This window comes from Pipistrellus hanaki (assembly GCF_964339955.1).
Source record: "Pipistrellus hanaki genome assembly, chromosome: 9".
Classification (NCBI taxonomy): Eukaryota; Metazoa; Chordata; class Mammalia; order Chiroptera; family Vespertilionidae; genus Pipistrellus; species Pipistrellus hanaki.
The window spans coordinates 39,781,487-39,801,047 of NC_140511.1; the positions used below are offsets into that span (position 1 = coordinate 39,781,487).

The window sequence follows — 19,561 nt, forward strand, 5'->3', positions numbered from 1 at the left end:
ACAAATTCTTCAGTAATTCCTCCCTCTAGAGTGGAGCTAAATTTCCCTCCCCTTGAGTATGAGCTGGACTTACCACTTCTAATGAGACTAAAGTTTGGAAAGTGAAAATTAGTAATTTTAAAGTGATGAAAACCAACTACTAGAACCAAGCAATCAAGGTTAATTATCACCAGTAATAAGTCAGATTGATATCATGTATCCCCAGACATGACACGGTGAACAGGGCACTTCATCTTGGTGGAATTTGTCTCGAAAATTTATAACTTCAAGAGAAGGCATCAAACAAACCCAGGTTGAGGGGAACTACATAATATCTGACTAGTATTCTTCGAAGTATAAATTCTGTTGTTGAGTTAGTAATATTGTACTGATGTTGATTTCTTAGTTTTGGTAAATGTGCTGTGGTTATGTAAGATGTTAACATTTGTGGAAGCTGAGTAATGAGTTTATGGGAACTCTACTATATTTGTAACTCTTCTGTAAATATAAAAAAAATTTTTAAATGGTAAGTTGTTTTTCTTTTTAAGTCAAGTGTTCATAATGCAGCATTTTAAATTTTAGAGAGTTGGTCATCTTAAGTCAAATAACAAAAAATATTGGTTAAGACTTTGTATTTGAACATGATGATCCTAAGTGTAGTTCCTTTCCCCTCTTCCTACAGTTCCTTCCACATTTAAGTTTATATGATAAAATTAACCATGAATGATTTTACAGATTGGTTATTGAAATGCTATTAAAAGTAGATTTTTAAATTCCTATGTATGGTAGGGTAGTTTGTGATACTTGAGCCTTATATAAACTCTTTTATAAAAAATTTATTGTTGCAGCTCTCATGGCACACTAGAAAAGGATTGCAACTCTAGTTCAGAAAGTACTTGCTACTTTTCACTTAATTTTATATTTTACCATATTTTTAGTTTTTATTTATATTTAATGGCATGTTAAGATCCCTAATTATCAGAGCTTTTTTTTATTATACAAATAAAAAAGTATAGTATATTCTTAGAATAGTGCTAAGAAATATCTTTATTTTAACTTGAGTCACTGAATTTTAGTCATGGAGTTAGGTTGGTGTTAATATCTGGTTTATTTCAGATTCTTCTGTGCGACTCTTGTGACAGTGGCTACCACACTGCTTGCCTTCGCCCTCCTCTGATGATCATCCCTGATGGAGAATGGTTCTGCCCCCCTTGCCAACATGTATGATCCTGCACACCTCTCTTTTTCCAGTCTGAGGTTTTATAGTCAAATTAGTAATACTTCTTGACAGTTACTAAACATTTTATATCTTCAAAACAATTTGTAAATATGGTTTACCTCTTGTTTAAATTTCTGTGAAATTAGAAACGATTGAAAAGGCTACCTTTTACTATTATCTCTTAGAGAGCATTTAAATTAAATTGTTTTTAAAGCAATTCTCAGAAGATCTGTAATTTTTGTAAAATTATAGTCTCTTCCTCCCACCCTGCTCATTTGTTAAAGGCACAAAGAGCCCCAAATTAAGATAATATACAAGCTAAGAAATAGTTTCTTCATATTATGTATCCCTTTGTGTCATCTTTTTCATTTCTGCCTGCCTCCCCTTGTCAGTAGTTTTGTAGATGGTTTCATGAATTATATACCATTATGATGGTCTATGAATAGAAATATGGATTCTATTTATCTCTTATTTTGAATCAGGTGAATTATTTCTTTAAGTTGAAGAACAGGATATATCTGTGCACTGGGCCCAAGGGGTCCTTTCTCTCACAAGCCCAGTCTCATTTTAGTTTAAAGTTGATGGGCTGCATTGCATTTTTCAGTGAAGTGGACTTCTGTGACTTAGCATAGCTTTATCAGTTAAAATTCTTCAGTTCTATTTTGTCCCAGTAATCATGTGGCATGGTTTTGTAAATTTTTTCTTTCTCTTTTTTAAGACTAGTCATTATTGGCACCATTGTATTTCATTGCACATATAACTCTCTCCCTTAAAAATGTCTTCAGATTTAAAAAAATTTAAATCACTATTATCTATACACAGTGAACCAAATGCTATTTTAAACAGTAATTGAATGTGTTTTCTGGCAAGGCTCTAAGTTTCTCTGATATCTGCTTTACATGGGAGCTACTGTGCTCATCTTTAGTTCAGTGAATGTTGAGGGCACCACTGTATTTAATCAGACACGAGGACACTTCAGTCTTCACCCACATGTGGCCCCTTATCAGCTCTCAGAGCACAGCTATCCCACAAGTTAACATGCAAGTGGCAGATGATTGTGGAAAGGTGTTAAAATGGTGTTCATCTGTTTGGCTATTTCAGAAACTACTGTGTGAGAAATTAGAAGAACAATTGCAGGATTTGGATGTTGCCTTAAAGAAGAAAGAGCGTGCTGAACGCAGGTATTGTCATATGTGTGTTAATATTTTACTTGGGAATTTGATGGCAGAATTGTTTTACAATATAGATCGATGTGTCTGTCTAAAGTGGGATTGGCAAACTATCCCCTGTGGGCCACCTCTGGCCTGCTTCTTGTTTTTGTATTGCCCACTAACTAAAGATGTCTGTATTGTTTTAAATGATTGGGGGGAAAAAGATCAGCCTTAACTGGTTTGGCTGAGTGGATGGAGCGTTGGCCTGCGGACTCAGAGGTCCCAGGTTCAATTCCAGTAAGGGCATGTACCTTGGTTGTGGGCACACCCCCAATAGGGGGTGTGCAGGAAACAGCTGATTGATATTTCTCTCTCACCGATGTTTCTAGCTTTCTCTCTCTCTCTCCCTTCATCTCTGTAAAAAATCAACAAAATATATTTTAAGAAGAAGATCAAAACAACACTCATTTGATGATATCTGAAAATTATATATTCAGATTTCATTGGCCTTAAATAAAGTTTTATTGGAACACTGCCATGCTCATGTGTTATTTATTGTCTGTGGCTGCTTTTGTACTATAGCAGCAGAGTTTTGTAGTTGCAGCACAGACCTTGTGACCCACCAAGCCTGATTTGTTAATCTGTCTTTATACAGGAAAAGTTTGCCAAGCCCTGCACTAAAATACTTATCAGAATCTTCTCTGAATAAATATTGGCCCAAGTATTGTGGGGGATATGTACCTACATATGTAGCGAGTGCAAGAAAAGTATAAAAACTAGTGTTTGATTTAGTTTCCTGTGTGTCATGTCTTTGGGTGGGCAGAATTCACACACGTGCAATAGAGAGCATTTAAATACTGAACTGTGTCCCACCGACCAGAAAAGATGCTTCCCTCTTCAGTATGCCACTGCATCCTGATCTAAAGCAATTGAGAGGTCTGTTGTAGGAGATTAAACTAGAATTGAGCCTAATCTTTAAAAGGGAACTCAGAATCAAGACAGCATGTTTCTATTTACATTTATTTGTTCCTTCTTTGATTAATCTGCTGCTAAACATACATGGAGACCTATTATGTACCAAACTGAAGAGAGGAATAAGACGTAGCTTCCAATCACCTGGGGCTCGCCCTCTATCAGAACACAGGCGAATGAGCCAGTGATACAATTAAGTAGACAAACTGAGGTCTCTTCAGAGCAATACAAGAACACTGTGAAGTGGATTTGAGTTTGAGGGGTTGGGCTTATCAGGAAGATGTTCTTGGGATTATATCGGTGGGCATGCAGAGAAAGGACATTTTAGGCAAAGGGCACAAATGTGATTAAAGACAAAATATGAAAGTGAGAGGAGAAGACTTGTAGGAGATGAAGCTATAAAAGCAGATTGAGGCCAAATTGTGAACAGCTTTGCATACCTGGTTATGGAATTTGAATTACCGTGGAACCTCAGTTCTTGAACTTAATTTGTTCTGGAAAGATGTTAAAAAAAACAAATCATTTTTTCCTATTGGAAATAATGTGAGTTGAATTAATCCATTCCAGAGCCTCCAAATGATTTTTTTTTCTGTGTGTGTGTTTTAAAATATATATATTTTTTATTGATTTCTGATAGGAAGGAAGAGAGAGATAGAAACATCAATGAGGAATCATTGATTGGCTGTCTCCTGCATGCCCCCTACTGGGGATCAAGGGCACAATCTGAGCACATGCCCTTGACCGGAATTGAACCTGGGACCCTTTAGTCTGCAGGCCAATGACACTCTGTCCACTGAGCCAAACCAGCTAGGGCTTGTGTCCTTTTTTTATTCCTTATTGTTGAAAATATTATATATGTCCCTCTTTACTCCCATTGCCCGCCCCCGCTCACCCCTTCTTCTCCCTCCCAACCCTTCAGCACCCTATTGTCTGTGTCCATGGTTATACATAGATGCATACAAGGTTTTTGTTTGATTAACTCCCACCCTCCCTCTGAGATTCTGCTCTCTATTCCAGGCTTCCAAGTCTCTGAGCCACTCTGTTCATTAGTTTATTTTGTTACTTAGATTCCACATAGGAGTGCAATCATGTGATGCTTTTCTTTCTCTGACTGACTTATTTCACTTAGCATGATACTCTCCATGTCCCTCCATGCTATCTCAAAGGTTAAGAGATTCTTCTTTTCTACTGCAGCACAGTATTCCATGGAATAAATGTACCACAGCTTTTTACCCACTCATCTACTGCTGGGTACTTGGGCTGTTTCTAGATCTTAGCTATTGTAAATTGTGCTGCTATGAACATAAAGGCACATACAGCTTTTCTGACTAGTGCTTCAGGTTTCTTAGGATATGTAGAAGTGAGATCACTGGGTCAAATGGCAGTTCCATATTTAATTTTTTGAGGAAACTTCGTACTGTTTTCCACAGTGGTTGCACCAGTCTGCATTTCCGCCAGCAGTGTACTAAGTTTTCCCTTTTCTCCACATATTCACCAGCACTTGTCATTTGATGATAGCCATTCTGACAGGTGTGAGATGGTACCTCATTGTTGTTTTGATTTGCATTCTCTGATGATCCATAACTTTGAACATTTTTTCATATGTCTCTTGGCCTTCTGTATGTCCTCTTTGAAGAAGTGTCTATATAGGTCCTTTGCCCATTTTTTAATTGGGTTGTTTGTCTTCCTTTTGTTAAGTTGTATGAGTTCCTTATATATTTTGGATATTAACCCTTTATCAGATGTATCATTGCCAAATATTTTCTCCCATAGGCTCTCTTTTTGTTTTATTGATGGTTTCTTTTGCTGTGCAAAAACTTTTTATTTTGATGTAGTCCTTGATTCCCTGTTTTAACCCTTCTTATATACAGTATATGTTTATTGTACTGTTTAATCTATAAATACTTTAAAAACAAAAAGGACATGAAATGTCAATGAAAATATAACAAAAGAAATGAACAGTAAAAAATGAAACTTGCCGGGACCGGTTTGGCTCAGTGGATAGAGCGTCGGCCTGCGGACTGAAAGGTCTCCCGGGTTCGATTCCTGGCAAGGGCATGTACCTTGGTTGCGGGCACATCCCCAGTAGGGGGTGTGCAAGAGGCAGCTGATCGATGTTTCTCTCTCATCCATGTTTCTAACTCTCTATCCCTCTCTCTTCCTCTCTGTGAAAAATCAATAAAATATATTTTAAAAAAAATGAAACTTAATAATTATAAGCAGCAACAAAAGCAAAAAGACAAAAATATTTACAGCACAATATCCTGAGATTTTGACAGTAGTAACCTGACTCATCTTCACACATTCTCTCCTTTGTTTGTCACCTGAGATGTGTGACTCATCATACAGGTATCAGCATGAAAGGGTTGTCAGGCTCAGAAACAAATTGTTCAAAACGGGAGTCGTTTGAGAAACGAGGTACCACTGTATTTTTTATAGGCAGTGGGGGAGCCATCAAAAGAGGGGTACTCAGAACCAGAGTTACAGTTGAGGCTTTTGCAGTAGAGTCCATGAGAGCCAGTGAGGCCTGACCTAGGACAGTTGTGGTAATAAAGTGGAGATGTTGAAGAGAATTTTTAGAGGATTAATCAGGACTTGATGCTCATTTGCACAAAGTATAAGATAATCTAAGCAATGTTTTCTGATTGTTCTTATTACTTTCACTTGTTATAATTGTAACTTTTACCTGCTGTCACATTGTTCCCCCTTCCTTAAAATTTAGCTTACCTAAAGATCATTTCATAATCTCAATTTGCTCTGTGCAAAGGCAAACCTTAAAAATGGGTTCAGCCTCCAAATCCTGTTTTCTTCTTTATTAATCAGTTTGAACTCTGTGGCTCATAATGGAGGGTGCTTAGTTTAAATGGTTTTCTAAATATTGTTGTATTTAGAAACTGTGTAACAGTCCTGTATAAAATTATTAGTGTTATTGTGATGTGCAGAGTTGCTCCTGTTTTTATTTTGGCACTGGAAAACCACCTGAGTTGCTTAAAATTAAATCATAATTGAAAATCAGATTGTCCCTTTGCCTTAGTCGTTTGGAAATCTGTCTGTCCTGAGAAATGAGCAGTATTTTCATGTTCTGAAGCTGATTTGACTCAGCAGTGTCAATAGCTAATTGTCTGACCCTTCAAGAGCTTGGAAGAAAATGTATTATCTCTAAAAGGCAAAAAGATCAACTACTAATAATATCCTGCTACTCAGATTATATCTACTTATTGTTTGGAGGCCTATGATGGTGCTAACCTATGATGATGCTATATTTCTATATGTGGAGAAAGTGGTGAAACTTCTTTTTTAAATATATTTTTATTGATTTTAGAGAGGAAGGGAGAGGGGGAGAGAGAGAGAAAGAAACATCAATGATGAGAGTGCCCCCCACTGGGGATCAAAAATGCAACCTGGGCATGTACCCTTAACTGGAGTCTAACCTTGGACTCTTCAGTCTACAGGCTGATGTTTTATTTACTGAGCCAAACCAGCTAGTACAGTGGTAAAACTTCTTTTACTATTCCCTCATACACTGAAGGCCATACTGCTGCAATTAAGAAAATACTAGTATAGCTGGGACCAGTTTGGCTCAGTGGATAGAGCGTCGACCTGCGGACTGAAAGGTCCCGGGTTCGATTCCGGGCAAGGGCATGTACCGTGGGATGTGCTAGAGGCAGCTGATAGATGATTCTCTCTCATCGATGTTTCTAACTCTCTATCCCTCTCTCTTCCTCTCTGTAAAAAAAATCAATAAAATATATATATATTTTTTTAAAAATACTAGTATATGTTTTTTAAGAAATATATTTTAATTTTAGAAATCCATGTTAAAATGTGCCACAGCATGTGATAACACTGTTGATCTAGTTCTTTTGCTTTCTCTTTTACTCTTGGTAATTTTTACTTAAATGTCATTCTTTAAAAGCACATCTGTAATTCTGGCTTTAGGTCACACACTACATCCAATATGAAACTGGATCACAGAAAGATTGTTACAGGGAGACCAATCTGGCACAAGGCCAGTTAACTGAATTGTTGCTAATTGTCAGTTCTCACCAATAAACTGGTTAAACAAGGCTTTCATTATATGTTATACATGTATATGTATGAATCTTAGGGGCTCTACATAGCAAAATATATATATTTCGCAAAGAAATAATAGATTAACTATAAATTCCAAGGGGTCCCCCACCCCAATCCGGGGCCTCCATCAGGGCAGGCCAGCCAGTCCCCATCCGTGCACCAGGCCTTTATCCTATATAATAAAAGGGTAATATGCAAATTGACCCTAAGGGCGGAACAACCAGAACAACTGCTGGACCAGCCTCTATGAGGCACACTGACCACCTCTTGGTCCCTTTCCCTGGCCTGCAGGCTCCAAGCACCTGATGGTGAATGGAGAACCAGGGTTGGGTGGCAGGGGGTGCAGGTGGCGCCAGGCCAAGGCCCTCGCCCCGCTGGTCGCCCCACCCAGGGTGACTCGTGGCGGGAGGTGGGGCCAGCAAGCGGGCGGGAACAGCCGACCTCTCAGTCCTTTCACCCGATGGGGAACGGGGAACCCGGAGTGGATGGCGGCAGGTGGTGGGGCCAGCTGCGGGCAGCCGGGAAGATGGCCCTAATTGCAGGCCAGGCCTAGGGACCGTACCCGAGCACTAATTTCATGCTCTGGGTTTCTAGTATTTTATAACAGAGAGCCCAAGTTCTGACTTATCCATGAAGCCTTCCCTGTTATTTTCAGCTAGTACTGTTCTTGTCTTCTGTATTTCTATTCAGTTCACCATATACTGGCATGTGTGTAAAGAGCTCAGTTGTCCTTGGACAATCAATTTAACTTTGGGAGAAAGTTAAATTGCACCAGTTGGATATAGTAATTTGTTATGTAAAATTTGTTGAATTAAAATCAACAAAGCTCGGTTTCTTTGAAATGAAATTATGAAGATGTCGTTAGTTTTTAAATCCAGATGAAGATACCTTCATTGTAGCATCCTACAGTACACACTCATGTGGCTGCATTGCTCTTTGTCTTCTCTTTGAACAAGAAGTGAATGGTCTAGTATCATTCACTGGGACTTTGATATAATTCTCTTACAAGAATTATTTTTATACGGATATTTATTGTTATGAGATGATAGCTGTGTCACCCATATAGTATTACTAAAAACTCTCAGCCTAACAAATATCTAGTTTATTCAAAGTTCGCTTTTTATCTAATAACTTTGCCAGTGAGTCATAGCATGACCTCAGTTTCCTTGTCTGTTTCAGTTGCAGGATTTTTTTCATTAGTATAAATCACATTTTTTTAAAAATTTATTTTTACTTATGGTTGACATACAATATTATATTAATTTCAGGTATACAAAATTGTGATCTAATATTTATATACCTTACAAAATGATAAACACAAAGTCTAATAACCATCAGTCACCATATGTAGTTATTCCAATATTCTTGACTTTATTCCCTATGCTGTACATTACATCCCTTGGCTTGTTTCATAATTGAAAGCTTGTATTTTTCATCTCCTTCCTCCTTCCCACCAACCTCCCACCCCCTTCCCTCTGTGTAAGTCACTTTTAAAGCTACCATTTTCAAACCTTAGGAAATTTTGTGCTTCCTACATATACCAGTACTGTAAGCTTTATAGATAATAGTTAACATGTTTGTAACCTTGCCTCTGCTATTACCATAAAATCATAATTTTAGTATTGTCTATGTTAGTAATGTTTTCATAACACTGCTATTTTTAGCAAATCTCATTTTGCCTATGTGCTTGTTTTTCACTTTTTAAAGGAAAGAACGCTTGGTGTATGTGGGTATCAGTATTGAAAACATCATTCCTCCACAAGTAAGTTTCTGGCTTATAGTATTTTTAAAGAGGAAATTGCCATAATTGTTCTAAATTGTATCCCACATTATGTAACATGAGTAGTTTGAAACTACTCATGTTACATAACTTATTAAAAATGAAAATTTAGGACCTTAAAGAATCACCCATAATCCCTCATGATTATGTACATGCAGATAGCCCTGAAATATTACATCCAAATGAAATTTACAGCTCACCCCTTTGGAGCTTGTTGTGGTTTGTTTTGTTTTTAACCTAAATTGGTTAATTTGGTTTCAGCTTCTTTATATGCTGTTTATGTAAATTGTCTAAAGAATAGTTTAGGGAGAGCTGGTTTTTAATTCTAGTCTTTTGTGGTTATCAAAACCTTCAGTTTGTGTTCTTATAGTTTGGTTTCTTTGAAGAGATTTCACTGTTTTGCACTCATTAGCTTAATTTATAATTAAGAAGGATATCTCATGAGTGAGAGTATATGTATCATAGTTTTTATTTGAAATGAAGAAATTTTCTCAGTTCCATACAGGTTCAATTCAGATTTAATTAAATCACACTCTTAAATAGCCTGTCTTGGTTAGTTATTTTTCCCTTCAGTGTCATGCCCCTTTCTTCTAAATCCATTATATCTCTTTTTTCAACTTATCTAATTATTTGTTTAAAAATTTACTGATGGAAAAACATCATGATTTTTAAATATATATACTTTTTATTAAAAAAATTGATTTTACAGAGAGGAGGGGAGAGGGATGAAAGTTAGAAACATAGAGTAATTGACTCCTGCATGCCCCCCTCTGGAGATCAAGCCCACAACTCAGGCATTTGCCCTTGACCAGGATTGAACCCGGCACCCTTCAGTCCATGGGCCAAGGCTCTCTCCACTGAGCCAAACTGGTTAGGGCATCTTTTTATTGTTTTTTATTGTCTAAAGTTTTACCTATGTTTCCTTTTTCCCCGATTGATTCTTTTTAAAAGAGGTCATTATAAACTCACAAAAACATAAGAATTTTAATATAGAAGTGCTTTTTAAAAAAAATATTCTTATTGATTTTTTTTTTTTTTTTTTAAGAGAGAGACATTGATGGATGCCTCCTGCACCTAACCCCCCCCCCCCCACACACACACACACACACACTCCACCCAAAGTGGGTGGGGATCGAGCCTACAGCTCTGGCATGTGCTCTGACCGGGAATCAAACCGGCAGACTTGGTGCATAGATAAGGCCCAGACAACTGAGCCACACTGGCCAGGGTCAGAAGTGTTTATTTTGATCATCAATATTTTTTAAGTCTGTACATAGTGTTGCCATGTTCACTCAGTTTTGGGGGGATCATCTTTTTCAAACCTTCCACATGTGCTACCTAGAGGGACATTAAAAGCTATTAGTTTCAAGGAACTTTGTTCTGTCCTGAGTAATAAAATTCATTTATTTTCATAAAACCAGGAGCCAGATTTTTCTGAAGATCATGAAGAAAAGAAAAAAGATTCAAAAAAATCCAAAGCAAACTTGCTTGAAAGAAGATCAACAAGAACACGGAAATGTATAAGTTATAGGTATGAAATATATGGAAATAGTTACAATAAAAGAATTTTTTAAAAATATACTTTTTTATTGATTTCAGAGAAAGAAAGAGAGAAACATCAATGATGAGAGAGAATCATTGATTGGTTGCTTCTTGCACACCCACACAGGTTTAAGCTTCTTGCACACCCACACAGGAATGTGCCCTGGTCCATAGATTTAATTAAATCACACACTTAACCCTGAACCACTGAACCACACTGGCCAGACGAAATAATTTTTTGTTGGATTTTGTGTGTGTGTGAATCCTCATTCAATATTTTTTCCATTGAGTTTTTGAGAGAGTGGAAGGGAGGGAGAAAAACAAGAGAAACATCCATGTGAGAGAGACACGTTGGTTGCCTTATAGCTGACCAGGGCTGGGAATTAAACCTGTAACCCAGGTACATGCCCTTACTGGTTATCGAACCTGACACACTGCAGTGTTCAGGCCAACCCTCTAGCCAGTGAGCAGCATCAGTAAGGGCCAGAATGGAATATATCATTTTAATTAATTAAAATGTTTTAGGCAATTCACTTTGTCTTTGTGCTTATCTCAGTTCTAAAATAAAAGGAGTTTTGCATATGATGAATTCTTAGGAATCATCCAGTCTTGTTCTTTTTCTTTAAGTTGAAAACAGCCCTTGTGAGATGAAGTGCATTTTCATAGTTTTAAAATTCTGACTGTATGTGAATTCTAGTAATAATAATAATATGGCCTTCAATAACAATAATAATGTCATCCTTGAATTTAGTATTATTTCTAGACACTAATTTTGTTAATTTTGCCAAGTGATTTGTATCATTAGGGTTTTGCAAACTGGCCTGTGGGCCAAATCCAGCTCACTGCCAGTTTTTGTTTAGCCAGTTCCTTGGGAGTGATTTTTATAATTATAAATGGTTGAGAAAAGAACCAAAAGAACATCCTATGAAAATTGCATGACATTCAATCACAGTGTCCATTAATAAAGTTATTTGGGAACACAGCCACATCATTCACTTGTATTGTCTGGCTGCTTTTGCACTGATCGGTGTCTTGAATAGTTACAACAGAGACTGTGTGGGCTACAAAGCATGGAATATTTTCTATCTGGCTTTTTACAAAAATACTTATTGGTGCCTGGTACAGATCTTTGAAAGTGAAAAACAACAATTTATGTATTAGATACTGATTTACAAAACCCAATTTTACAAAATAAATGGAGGCTAGTCGGAGTGAGAGGATGTAGTCCAAGTCACACAGTCCCAAAGTGGAAAAGAGCAGCTTCATATCCGGCCTTTTTCATTTCTGAGGCAGCCCTCCTGACATGCAGGTGTCAGGCTGTAACTTGATTGTTGTATGTATTTTAGATTTGATGAGTTCGATGAAGCAATTGATGAAGCTATAGAAGATGATATCAAAGAGGCTGATGGAGGAGGTATGTGTTTGTTTATCATTCTCTCTTTTTCATATACTGTAACTCCAGCCAATAAAATATAACTAAAATGCCCTGGTTAGAGCAGTGAGCTTTTTTTTTCTTTTTTCTTCCTAGTGTTTATCATAATTACTGCTGATGTTAATAGTCTGAGATTCAAAATAATCTGTGGACACAGTGTCAGTGTATAGACTTGGATCTTACCACTTATTTTAAAAGTTTTGTTTTCTGATCTGATGGAAAATGCAAATGTTCCTCAGTAGATTATAAATTTACTTCTGCTTCCAAATGGAAAACCCAGCGAAACTTTTCTGTTTTCTTTCCATTTTTAGATCAGTCCTGCTATAAAATATAAAAAATTATGATTAATCTGACTCTAAATATATTTCTTTAAATTAACCTTTTAAAATCAGTTTATTAATTTCATACTTTTCAATACATGCCATTAATGTAGTATAATTTAAAGGTAATTTCATTTAAGAGCTCCAGTGAGGAGCGTGGTGGTTTCCATTTAGTTATGAAAACTGGAAGGGATTCGTTATTCATGGCTGTTTGTAGGGGAACTGAAGAAGTCACTAGCTTTTCCAGAGACGTGTGCCTTACTTACACCTTTGCTGCTGAATTCTCACTTTTTCAGTCCTGCATACACTGTTAATTTCTTAAAAAGTTGATAGGCCTCTTTCTAACGCCATGTCCAAAAGACAACTTTCAAGAAGATATTTTTGAATCACTGCTAATAGGTATGAGGTTTCTTTTTAGGGTGATGAAAATACTTTGAAATTATCCAGTGGTGACAGTTGTACAACTTTGACTATACTAAGAACCTCTGAACTATACACTTTAAAGGGTGAATATTATGGTATAGAAATTACATCAAAATGTAAGAAAAAGATGTTTTCTACAAGGTGAACTTCTATTTAGTACGGCAGACAAATGCAAACACTCTTGATGAGAGCTCTGTCAGCTGCAGTCGTGAGAAAACAGCAGATTTGTAGGAAGAAAATAAATCAAGTAAAGAGCTGCTAAGCACAAATAAGAACGGTTGCTAGATATTAAAGGGAAACTTTTAAACTTTTGTCCCTCTTCCTCTCTCCCTCTCTCCTCCTCAACTCTGCACCCCTGAATTAGGAGTCGGCCGGGGAAAAGACATCTCCACCATCACGGGTCACCGGGGGAAGGACATCTCCACTATTTTGGATGAAGAAAGAAAGGAAAACAAACGACCCCAGAGGGCTGCTGCCGCTCGCCGGAAGAAACGCCGGCGATTAAATGATCTGGACAGCGACAGCAACCTGGATGAAGAGGAGAGTGAGGATGAGTTCAAGATCAGTGATGGGTGCGTGGTCTGTCAGTTGACCCCAGTCCCTAGATTCAGGTTTATGGTGCTAGCAGAGAAGCTGGCCATGCTACGGCAGGGCTTTTGTGTTTTGTGCACATAGACAATCTCTTTTTATGTTCAGATTATTTAACACAGATTTATGAACAGTTTTGATTCTTTTTGTGTTGTTGTTTTTCTTTTTAATTCTCAGTTAAGGATATTTTTTCCATTGATTTCTAGAGAGAATGGAAAGGGAAGAAAGAGTGGGAGAGAAAGAGAGAGAGAGAAAGAGGGAAATATCAATATGAGAGAGACACATCGATTAGTTGCCTGCCACATGCGCCACTGGAGGGTGTATTGAAGGGAACTTGCAACTGAGTTAGTGCCTTGACTGGGAATTGAACCCGCAACCCTTTGGCAGGCCCACATTCTGTCTACTGAGTCAAACTGGCCAGGGCTAATCTTGGTTATTTTTAGGTTGAAACAAAGTAGGTTTATGGTTGTTTATTTAATATTAGAGGCCCAGTACACAAAAATTTGTGCACGGGTGTGTGTGTGTGTGTGTGTGTGTGTGTGTGTGTGTGTCTGTGTGTGTGTCCCTCAGCCCAGCCTGCACCCTTTTGCAATCCAGGAGCCCTCGGGAAATGTCTGACTGATGGACATTCTTAGCTGTCAGTCAGACATCTTTATTGCTGCTGCAGAGGCAGGAGAGGCTGCTGCTGCTGTGCTCGCCAGCTGTCAGCTCTGCTTGTGACTGAACAGTGCTCCCCTATGGGAGCACACTAACCACCAGGGGGCAGCTCCGGCCCTGCCCCCCAATCATCCCTCCACCGCCGCCGCTCAATTGCTATCCCTACCTTCTGCCCACTGGCACCCACCTTGGCTGGCCTGCCACCACCCACTCGCTAGCCCCGCCCCCTGCCAACGGGTCATTCTGCCATTTGGTCAATTTGCATATTAGGCTTTTATTGTATATGATTCTAAATTGTATTTCAATTTCATTAACTATAATTGAGCATCCTTTTATTGTGTACTTCTGTGCCACCTTCTACCATCATGTCCATGAGTGGTTGCTAGTCAAATATGAGACATAGATAAGCACAAGTAATTAGGATACTATTCTCTAGTGAACCTTAGAGGTTTGGCTTGAGCTAAGTAATCCAGCATGGAATATTAGGAAAGTCTTCCCTTGGAGCAGGTACAGAAACAATAAAGCAGAGTTCTCTCAGCATATAAACCAAGCTTGATGAAATTTGCAAGACTAATTGGGCAGTTTGGGATGAGAAGCAGGATGAAGAAAGAAGTTCTTCTAAACAGAGAAATGACATAAAACCCTATGGCATGTTAAGGAAATTCCTGGTGTGTCTGCATAGCAAAAGTATGGGAAAGCAGTAGAGAGTGTCCTGCTGGAGATGTGGCTAAGAGATGAAAAGGAAACAGATAATGGAGTGCGTGTTTGTCAGGCATAGGACTCCATGAAGATGATGAAAACCTACCAAAGGGTTTTAAACACCAGACTAATAGGAGGTTTGCATTTCAGAAAGATTTATTCTGGTATTCTTTTGGAGGGTGTATTGAAGGGAAATGACCTAGAGATTATAGAGTCTACTTGGAGAATTGCTATAATAGTTTAGGTACAAGATGATTTGAGATATTATCTTTGAGAGGTAGACTCAAGGAATTAATAAATGATTAGATATGAAACATAAAAAGGAAGAAATTAGGATAAATTAGGATTTCTGGTTTGAGTCCCTAGATGGGTGGTAGTTTCAAATACCAGACTAGAGAACAGAAGAGAGAAGTAGTTTAGTAAATAATGAGTTTACTTTTGGAGATGTTGAATTTAAGGCAAATGGGGGACATCTCAAGATTTTCATACATACAAAGCAATGTATGTATGAAAATTGACATCAGTTCATCTTCATAACTCCTCCTAAGCAGATCATTTATTCATTTTAGGGAAATTGATACAGGTATTCAGATGTTACATTAAACATTATTTTATGATTTGCTGGACTTGTTAGAACTTGAACTAAGAACTATGGTTTCAGTTTTGTTTGTTTGTTTTTTGGAAGGGGGGTTTAAATATCTTTTATTGACTTCAGAAAGAGGGAGAGGGAGAGAGAGATAAAAACATCTATCTAATAAAAGAGTAACATGCTAACTGACCATACCTTTCCAATGCCCACCACCCAATCAGGAGTGACTACGCAAATTAACCCAACAAAGATGGAAAGTTAATTTGCATATGCAGGAGCTGAGTGGCTGAGTGGCTGGGGGCAGGGTGGGATGCATGCCATGGCGACGACGCAGCTGTTCTGCGCACACACACACACACACACACACACACACACACACACACACACCGTGGCTCTGGGCCAGAGCAGAAAGGCAGCTCCGGCCAAAGCGAATGCAGTGCCAGTAGCCAGGGGACAGTAAGCCCATTCTTGCACGAATCTTCATGCATTGGGCCTCTATTAAATTATAAGAAAGAATCATTAATCAGCTGCCTCCTGCACCAACACTGAGATTGAGCCTACAACCCAGGCATGTGCCCTGACCGGTTCATAGGTCGACACTCAGCCAGTGAGCTGTGCCAGCTGGGCCGGGATCACAATTTTAAGTTCCATTATAATTCATCTGGTTTCTCTTGGACAGATCTCAAGATGAGTTTGTTGTATCTGATGAAAACCCAGATGAAAGTGAAGAAGACCCACCATCCAATGATGACAGTGACACTGATTTCTGTAGCCGAAGACTAAGACGACATCCCTCTAGGCCAATGAGGCAAAGCAGGCGATTGCAGAGAAAAAACCCAAAGAAAAATTATTCAGATGATGATGAAGAGGAGTCTGATGAGAATAGTAGAGACTCTGGTAAAAATAATTGTGACTACATCACACCAACTTAATAAATTCTTGTGATTTCTGGAGCTAAGAGTTTTTAAAATAAAAGTCCTTTCAATTGTAATAAGCTTTCTGATAAAACTTTGAGTTATATTATTATGACGCGCTAGAACTAAATTTTTCATATAAAGCACATTCTAAGAAAATACATACAGATGGATGTGTTAACTTCATACTAAATTCATTTTAGGATTGTGATGATTCCTTGTGGTGCCAAGTCTAGTCTTTATCTTCACAGTGTTTCTTGGAAATAATTGCCAGTAAGCCAAGAACATATATCTAGTAATAGGAGAGAGAAGGATCACCAATTATTTCTAACATTTAGATCACAGTTGATAATTCATTCATTTTTATAAATTTGCAGGGGTTGATGGTATAGCTTCTGCTTATCCCTATTAACAATAAATGGAGGCCCAGCAGCCAAAAGAGCAAATGCAGTGTTTTGTGGAATTGGCAGATAGGTAGCTGTCATCTTACTCAGGAAGTGGTACAAATGAGGATTATATCCTTGACTTGCCAGGCTTGTGGAGTTTTGTTTTATCTTTTCTTCTAAACTTTTTTGCTAAATGTAGACATCATGCCCCTTTATCAGTGCTTATTTTCTAAGAACAGGACATTTTCTTACATAACCACAATACAATGATCAAAATCAGAAATTTTATGTTGGTACTAGAGCCCCGATGCATGAATTCGTGCATGGGTGGGGTCCCTCAGCATGGCCAGTGATGGGGCAATCGAGGCCTTCTCGCCCAGTCCTGATAGGGGCCAGTTGGGGCCAGCTGGCCAGGGTGAGGGACCCTGGGAGGGTGGCCAGCTGCGGAAGGTTGGCAGTGTGAGTGCACTGACCACCAGGGGGCAGCTCCTTTGTTGAGAGTCTGCTCCCTGGTGGTCAGTGTGCATCATAGTGACTCGCTGACCAGTTGTTCGGTTGACTGGACGTAACTGTTGCTTAGGCTTTTATATATATAGATAATACTATTATCTAATCAATAGTATACATTCAGATTTCATCAGTGGTCCTGATAGTGTCCTTATATCACTGTTTTATCCTAGTCCAGGATCCAATCCATGAATAAATATTGTGCTTACTCATGTCTCTAGTTTCCTTAATCTGGGATATTCTGCAAACTTTGTCTATATTTGCCTTGACTTTTTTTTTTTTTTTTTTTTTTTTAAGAATACACACTAGTTATTTTAAAAATGTTCCTCAATTTGGGTTTTTCTGTTTCTTTGTGATAAAATTCAGATTATACATTTTTACAGGAATATTATATGGCTAATTTATATCCTCTAGGTCTCTATTATTTTTCCCTTTATAATTAATAAGTACATTATAGGGATGTATTTTGAGACTCTGTAAATATCCTGTTCTTTATCAGATATTTCGCCCACTAGTTTTAACATTTGTTTATAAATTTCTAATTTCATCATTCCTTTTATTTATTCCTTTTATTTACATATATATATATATATATATTAATGACTTGGTATTCTTAAGTGTTTTCTCTCCTATATATCTGTGGTTTTTTTTGTTGTTTTTTTTAAAATATATTTTATTGATTTTTTACAGAGAGGAAGAAAGAGGGATAGAGTTAGAAACATCGATGAGAAAGAATCATTGATCAGCTGCCTCTTGCACACCCCCTACTGGGGATGTACCCGGGACCTTTCAGTCCACAGGCCAACGCTCTATCCACTGAGCAAAACCGGTTTCGGCTATATCTGTTTCTTTATATCAGAATTAGAGGCCCAGTACACAAATTCGTGCATGGGTGAGGTCCCTCAGCCTGGCTGGCGGTTGTGGCCATCTTGCCCAGTCCAAGGGGAGCAGTTCCATGAGGGTGACTGGCTGATCAGGGGGAGGGACCACGGAAGGTTGGCTGGCTGGCCGGCCGGGGGGAGGGACCAAGGGAGGTTGGCTGTGCCAGTGCACTGACCACCAGGGGGCAGCTCCTGCATTGAGCATCTGCCCCCTGGTGGTCAGTGTATGTCATAGCGACCGGTTGTAACAGTTGCTTAGGCTTTTATATAGATAGATGTCCTTGTCGATTCTTATTTTACTCATTGGATATAACATTACCATCAATATTTATGCTCAATTTGTCCCAGATTTGGCCAATGGGAACAGCTTCAAATTGTTGGCTAGCTACTTTGAAATGTTTGAAGTCCATTAGAGAATAAGGCTGAATGTGATAATTCAGTGGAAAATATTAGCACTCCTGAAATATTGTTGACATAGAGCCATAGCCTGACTCTGGTTTATTAATCCAAAGTGACAAGAACAGTGCTATTTACCAATGCTTTAAGAGTTTAAGTAGCTCTATGTATTTTGCAGATTTTAATTCCATGTAGAAAAAGCAAAGAATATAAATCCAATTTTGTAATTCTTTGAGATAGGTTCATCACTTTTTTGCTGTGAGAGAACTTACGTGAAGTTGTGACTGAGGCCATCAAGCTATATATGTGAAGTTTGGCATAAAAGCCCCAAAGATTTACTCATTATTAATAAGAAAATAAGGGCTTAAAGTTATTATTCACTTAAAATTTGTTTAAAATGAACTCTTCTTAGTAGCTTTGCATTCTTATAACCCAAGCTAACTACATTTCTATTTAACAAACTTAAATTTTGTATATGACTTTTTTTTTGCTTCTTTTTTAATAGAAAGTGATCTTAGCGATGACTTTAGTGATGATTATATAGAGACTCGGCGAAGGCGGTCAAGGAGGAACCAGAAAAGACAAATTAACTACAAAGAAGATTCAGAGAGTGAAGGTTCCCAGAAAAGTTTACGGCGTGGTAAAGAAATCAGACGAGTTCATAAGCGCAGGCTTTCCAGCTCAGAGAGTGAAGGTGAGGAATAGATCTCAAATTTACAGACGTTTGGACAAGGCAGAAATAAAATGAACTCTATACCATTTCTAAGAAATTCAATATAATAGTAATATCTTTGAGACAAAATTCTTTATTTTATGCCTGGTCACTATTTATAATTTAAATAAATGCTAGTTAATAAGATATAGGTTTTTTTGTTGTTGTTTTGTTTGTTTTTTTAAATATATATTTTATTGATTTTTTACAGAGAGGAAGGGAGAGGGATAGAGAGCTAGAAACATCGATGAGAGAGAAACATCAACCAGCTGCCTCTTGCACATCCCCTACTGGGGATGTGCCCGAAACCAATGTACATGCCCTTGACTGGAATCGAACC

At 38.0% G+C, this 19,561-nt stretch overlaps 1 protein-coding gene across 4 annotated transcripts in view; it reads left to right on the forward strand.

The window, feature by feature from the left end:
• The window catches only part of RSF1 (remodeling and spacing factor 1), a 116,485-nt gene that overhangs the window by 85,442 nt on the left and 11,482 nt on the right, over positions 1-19,561 (forward strand). For all 4 annotated transcript variants that reach the window (XM_084895003.1, XM_084895002.1, XM_084895005.1 and 1 more), the window contains 8 exons: positions 1,096-1,200; positions 2,300-2,379; positions 9,103-9,157; positions 10,597-10,706; positions 12,064-12,131; positions 13,257-13,464; positions 16,105-16,322; positions 19,015-19,203. In XM_084895003.1, the coding sequence (XP_084751129.1) occupies positions 1,096-1,200; positions 2,300-2,379; positions 9,103-9,157; positions 10,597-10,706; positions 12,064-12,131; positions 13,257-13,464; positions 16,105-16,322; positions 19,015-19,203 (1,033 nt within the window). The remainder of the gene's footprint in view (positions 1-1,095; positions 1,201-2,299; positions 2,380-9,102; positions 9,158-10,596; positions 10,707-12,063; positions 12,132-13,256; positions 13,465-16,104; positions 16,323-19,014; positions 19,204-19,561) is intronic.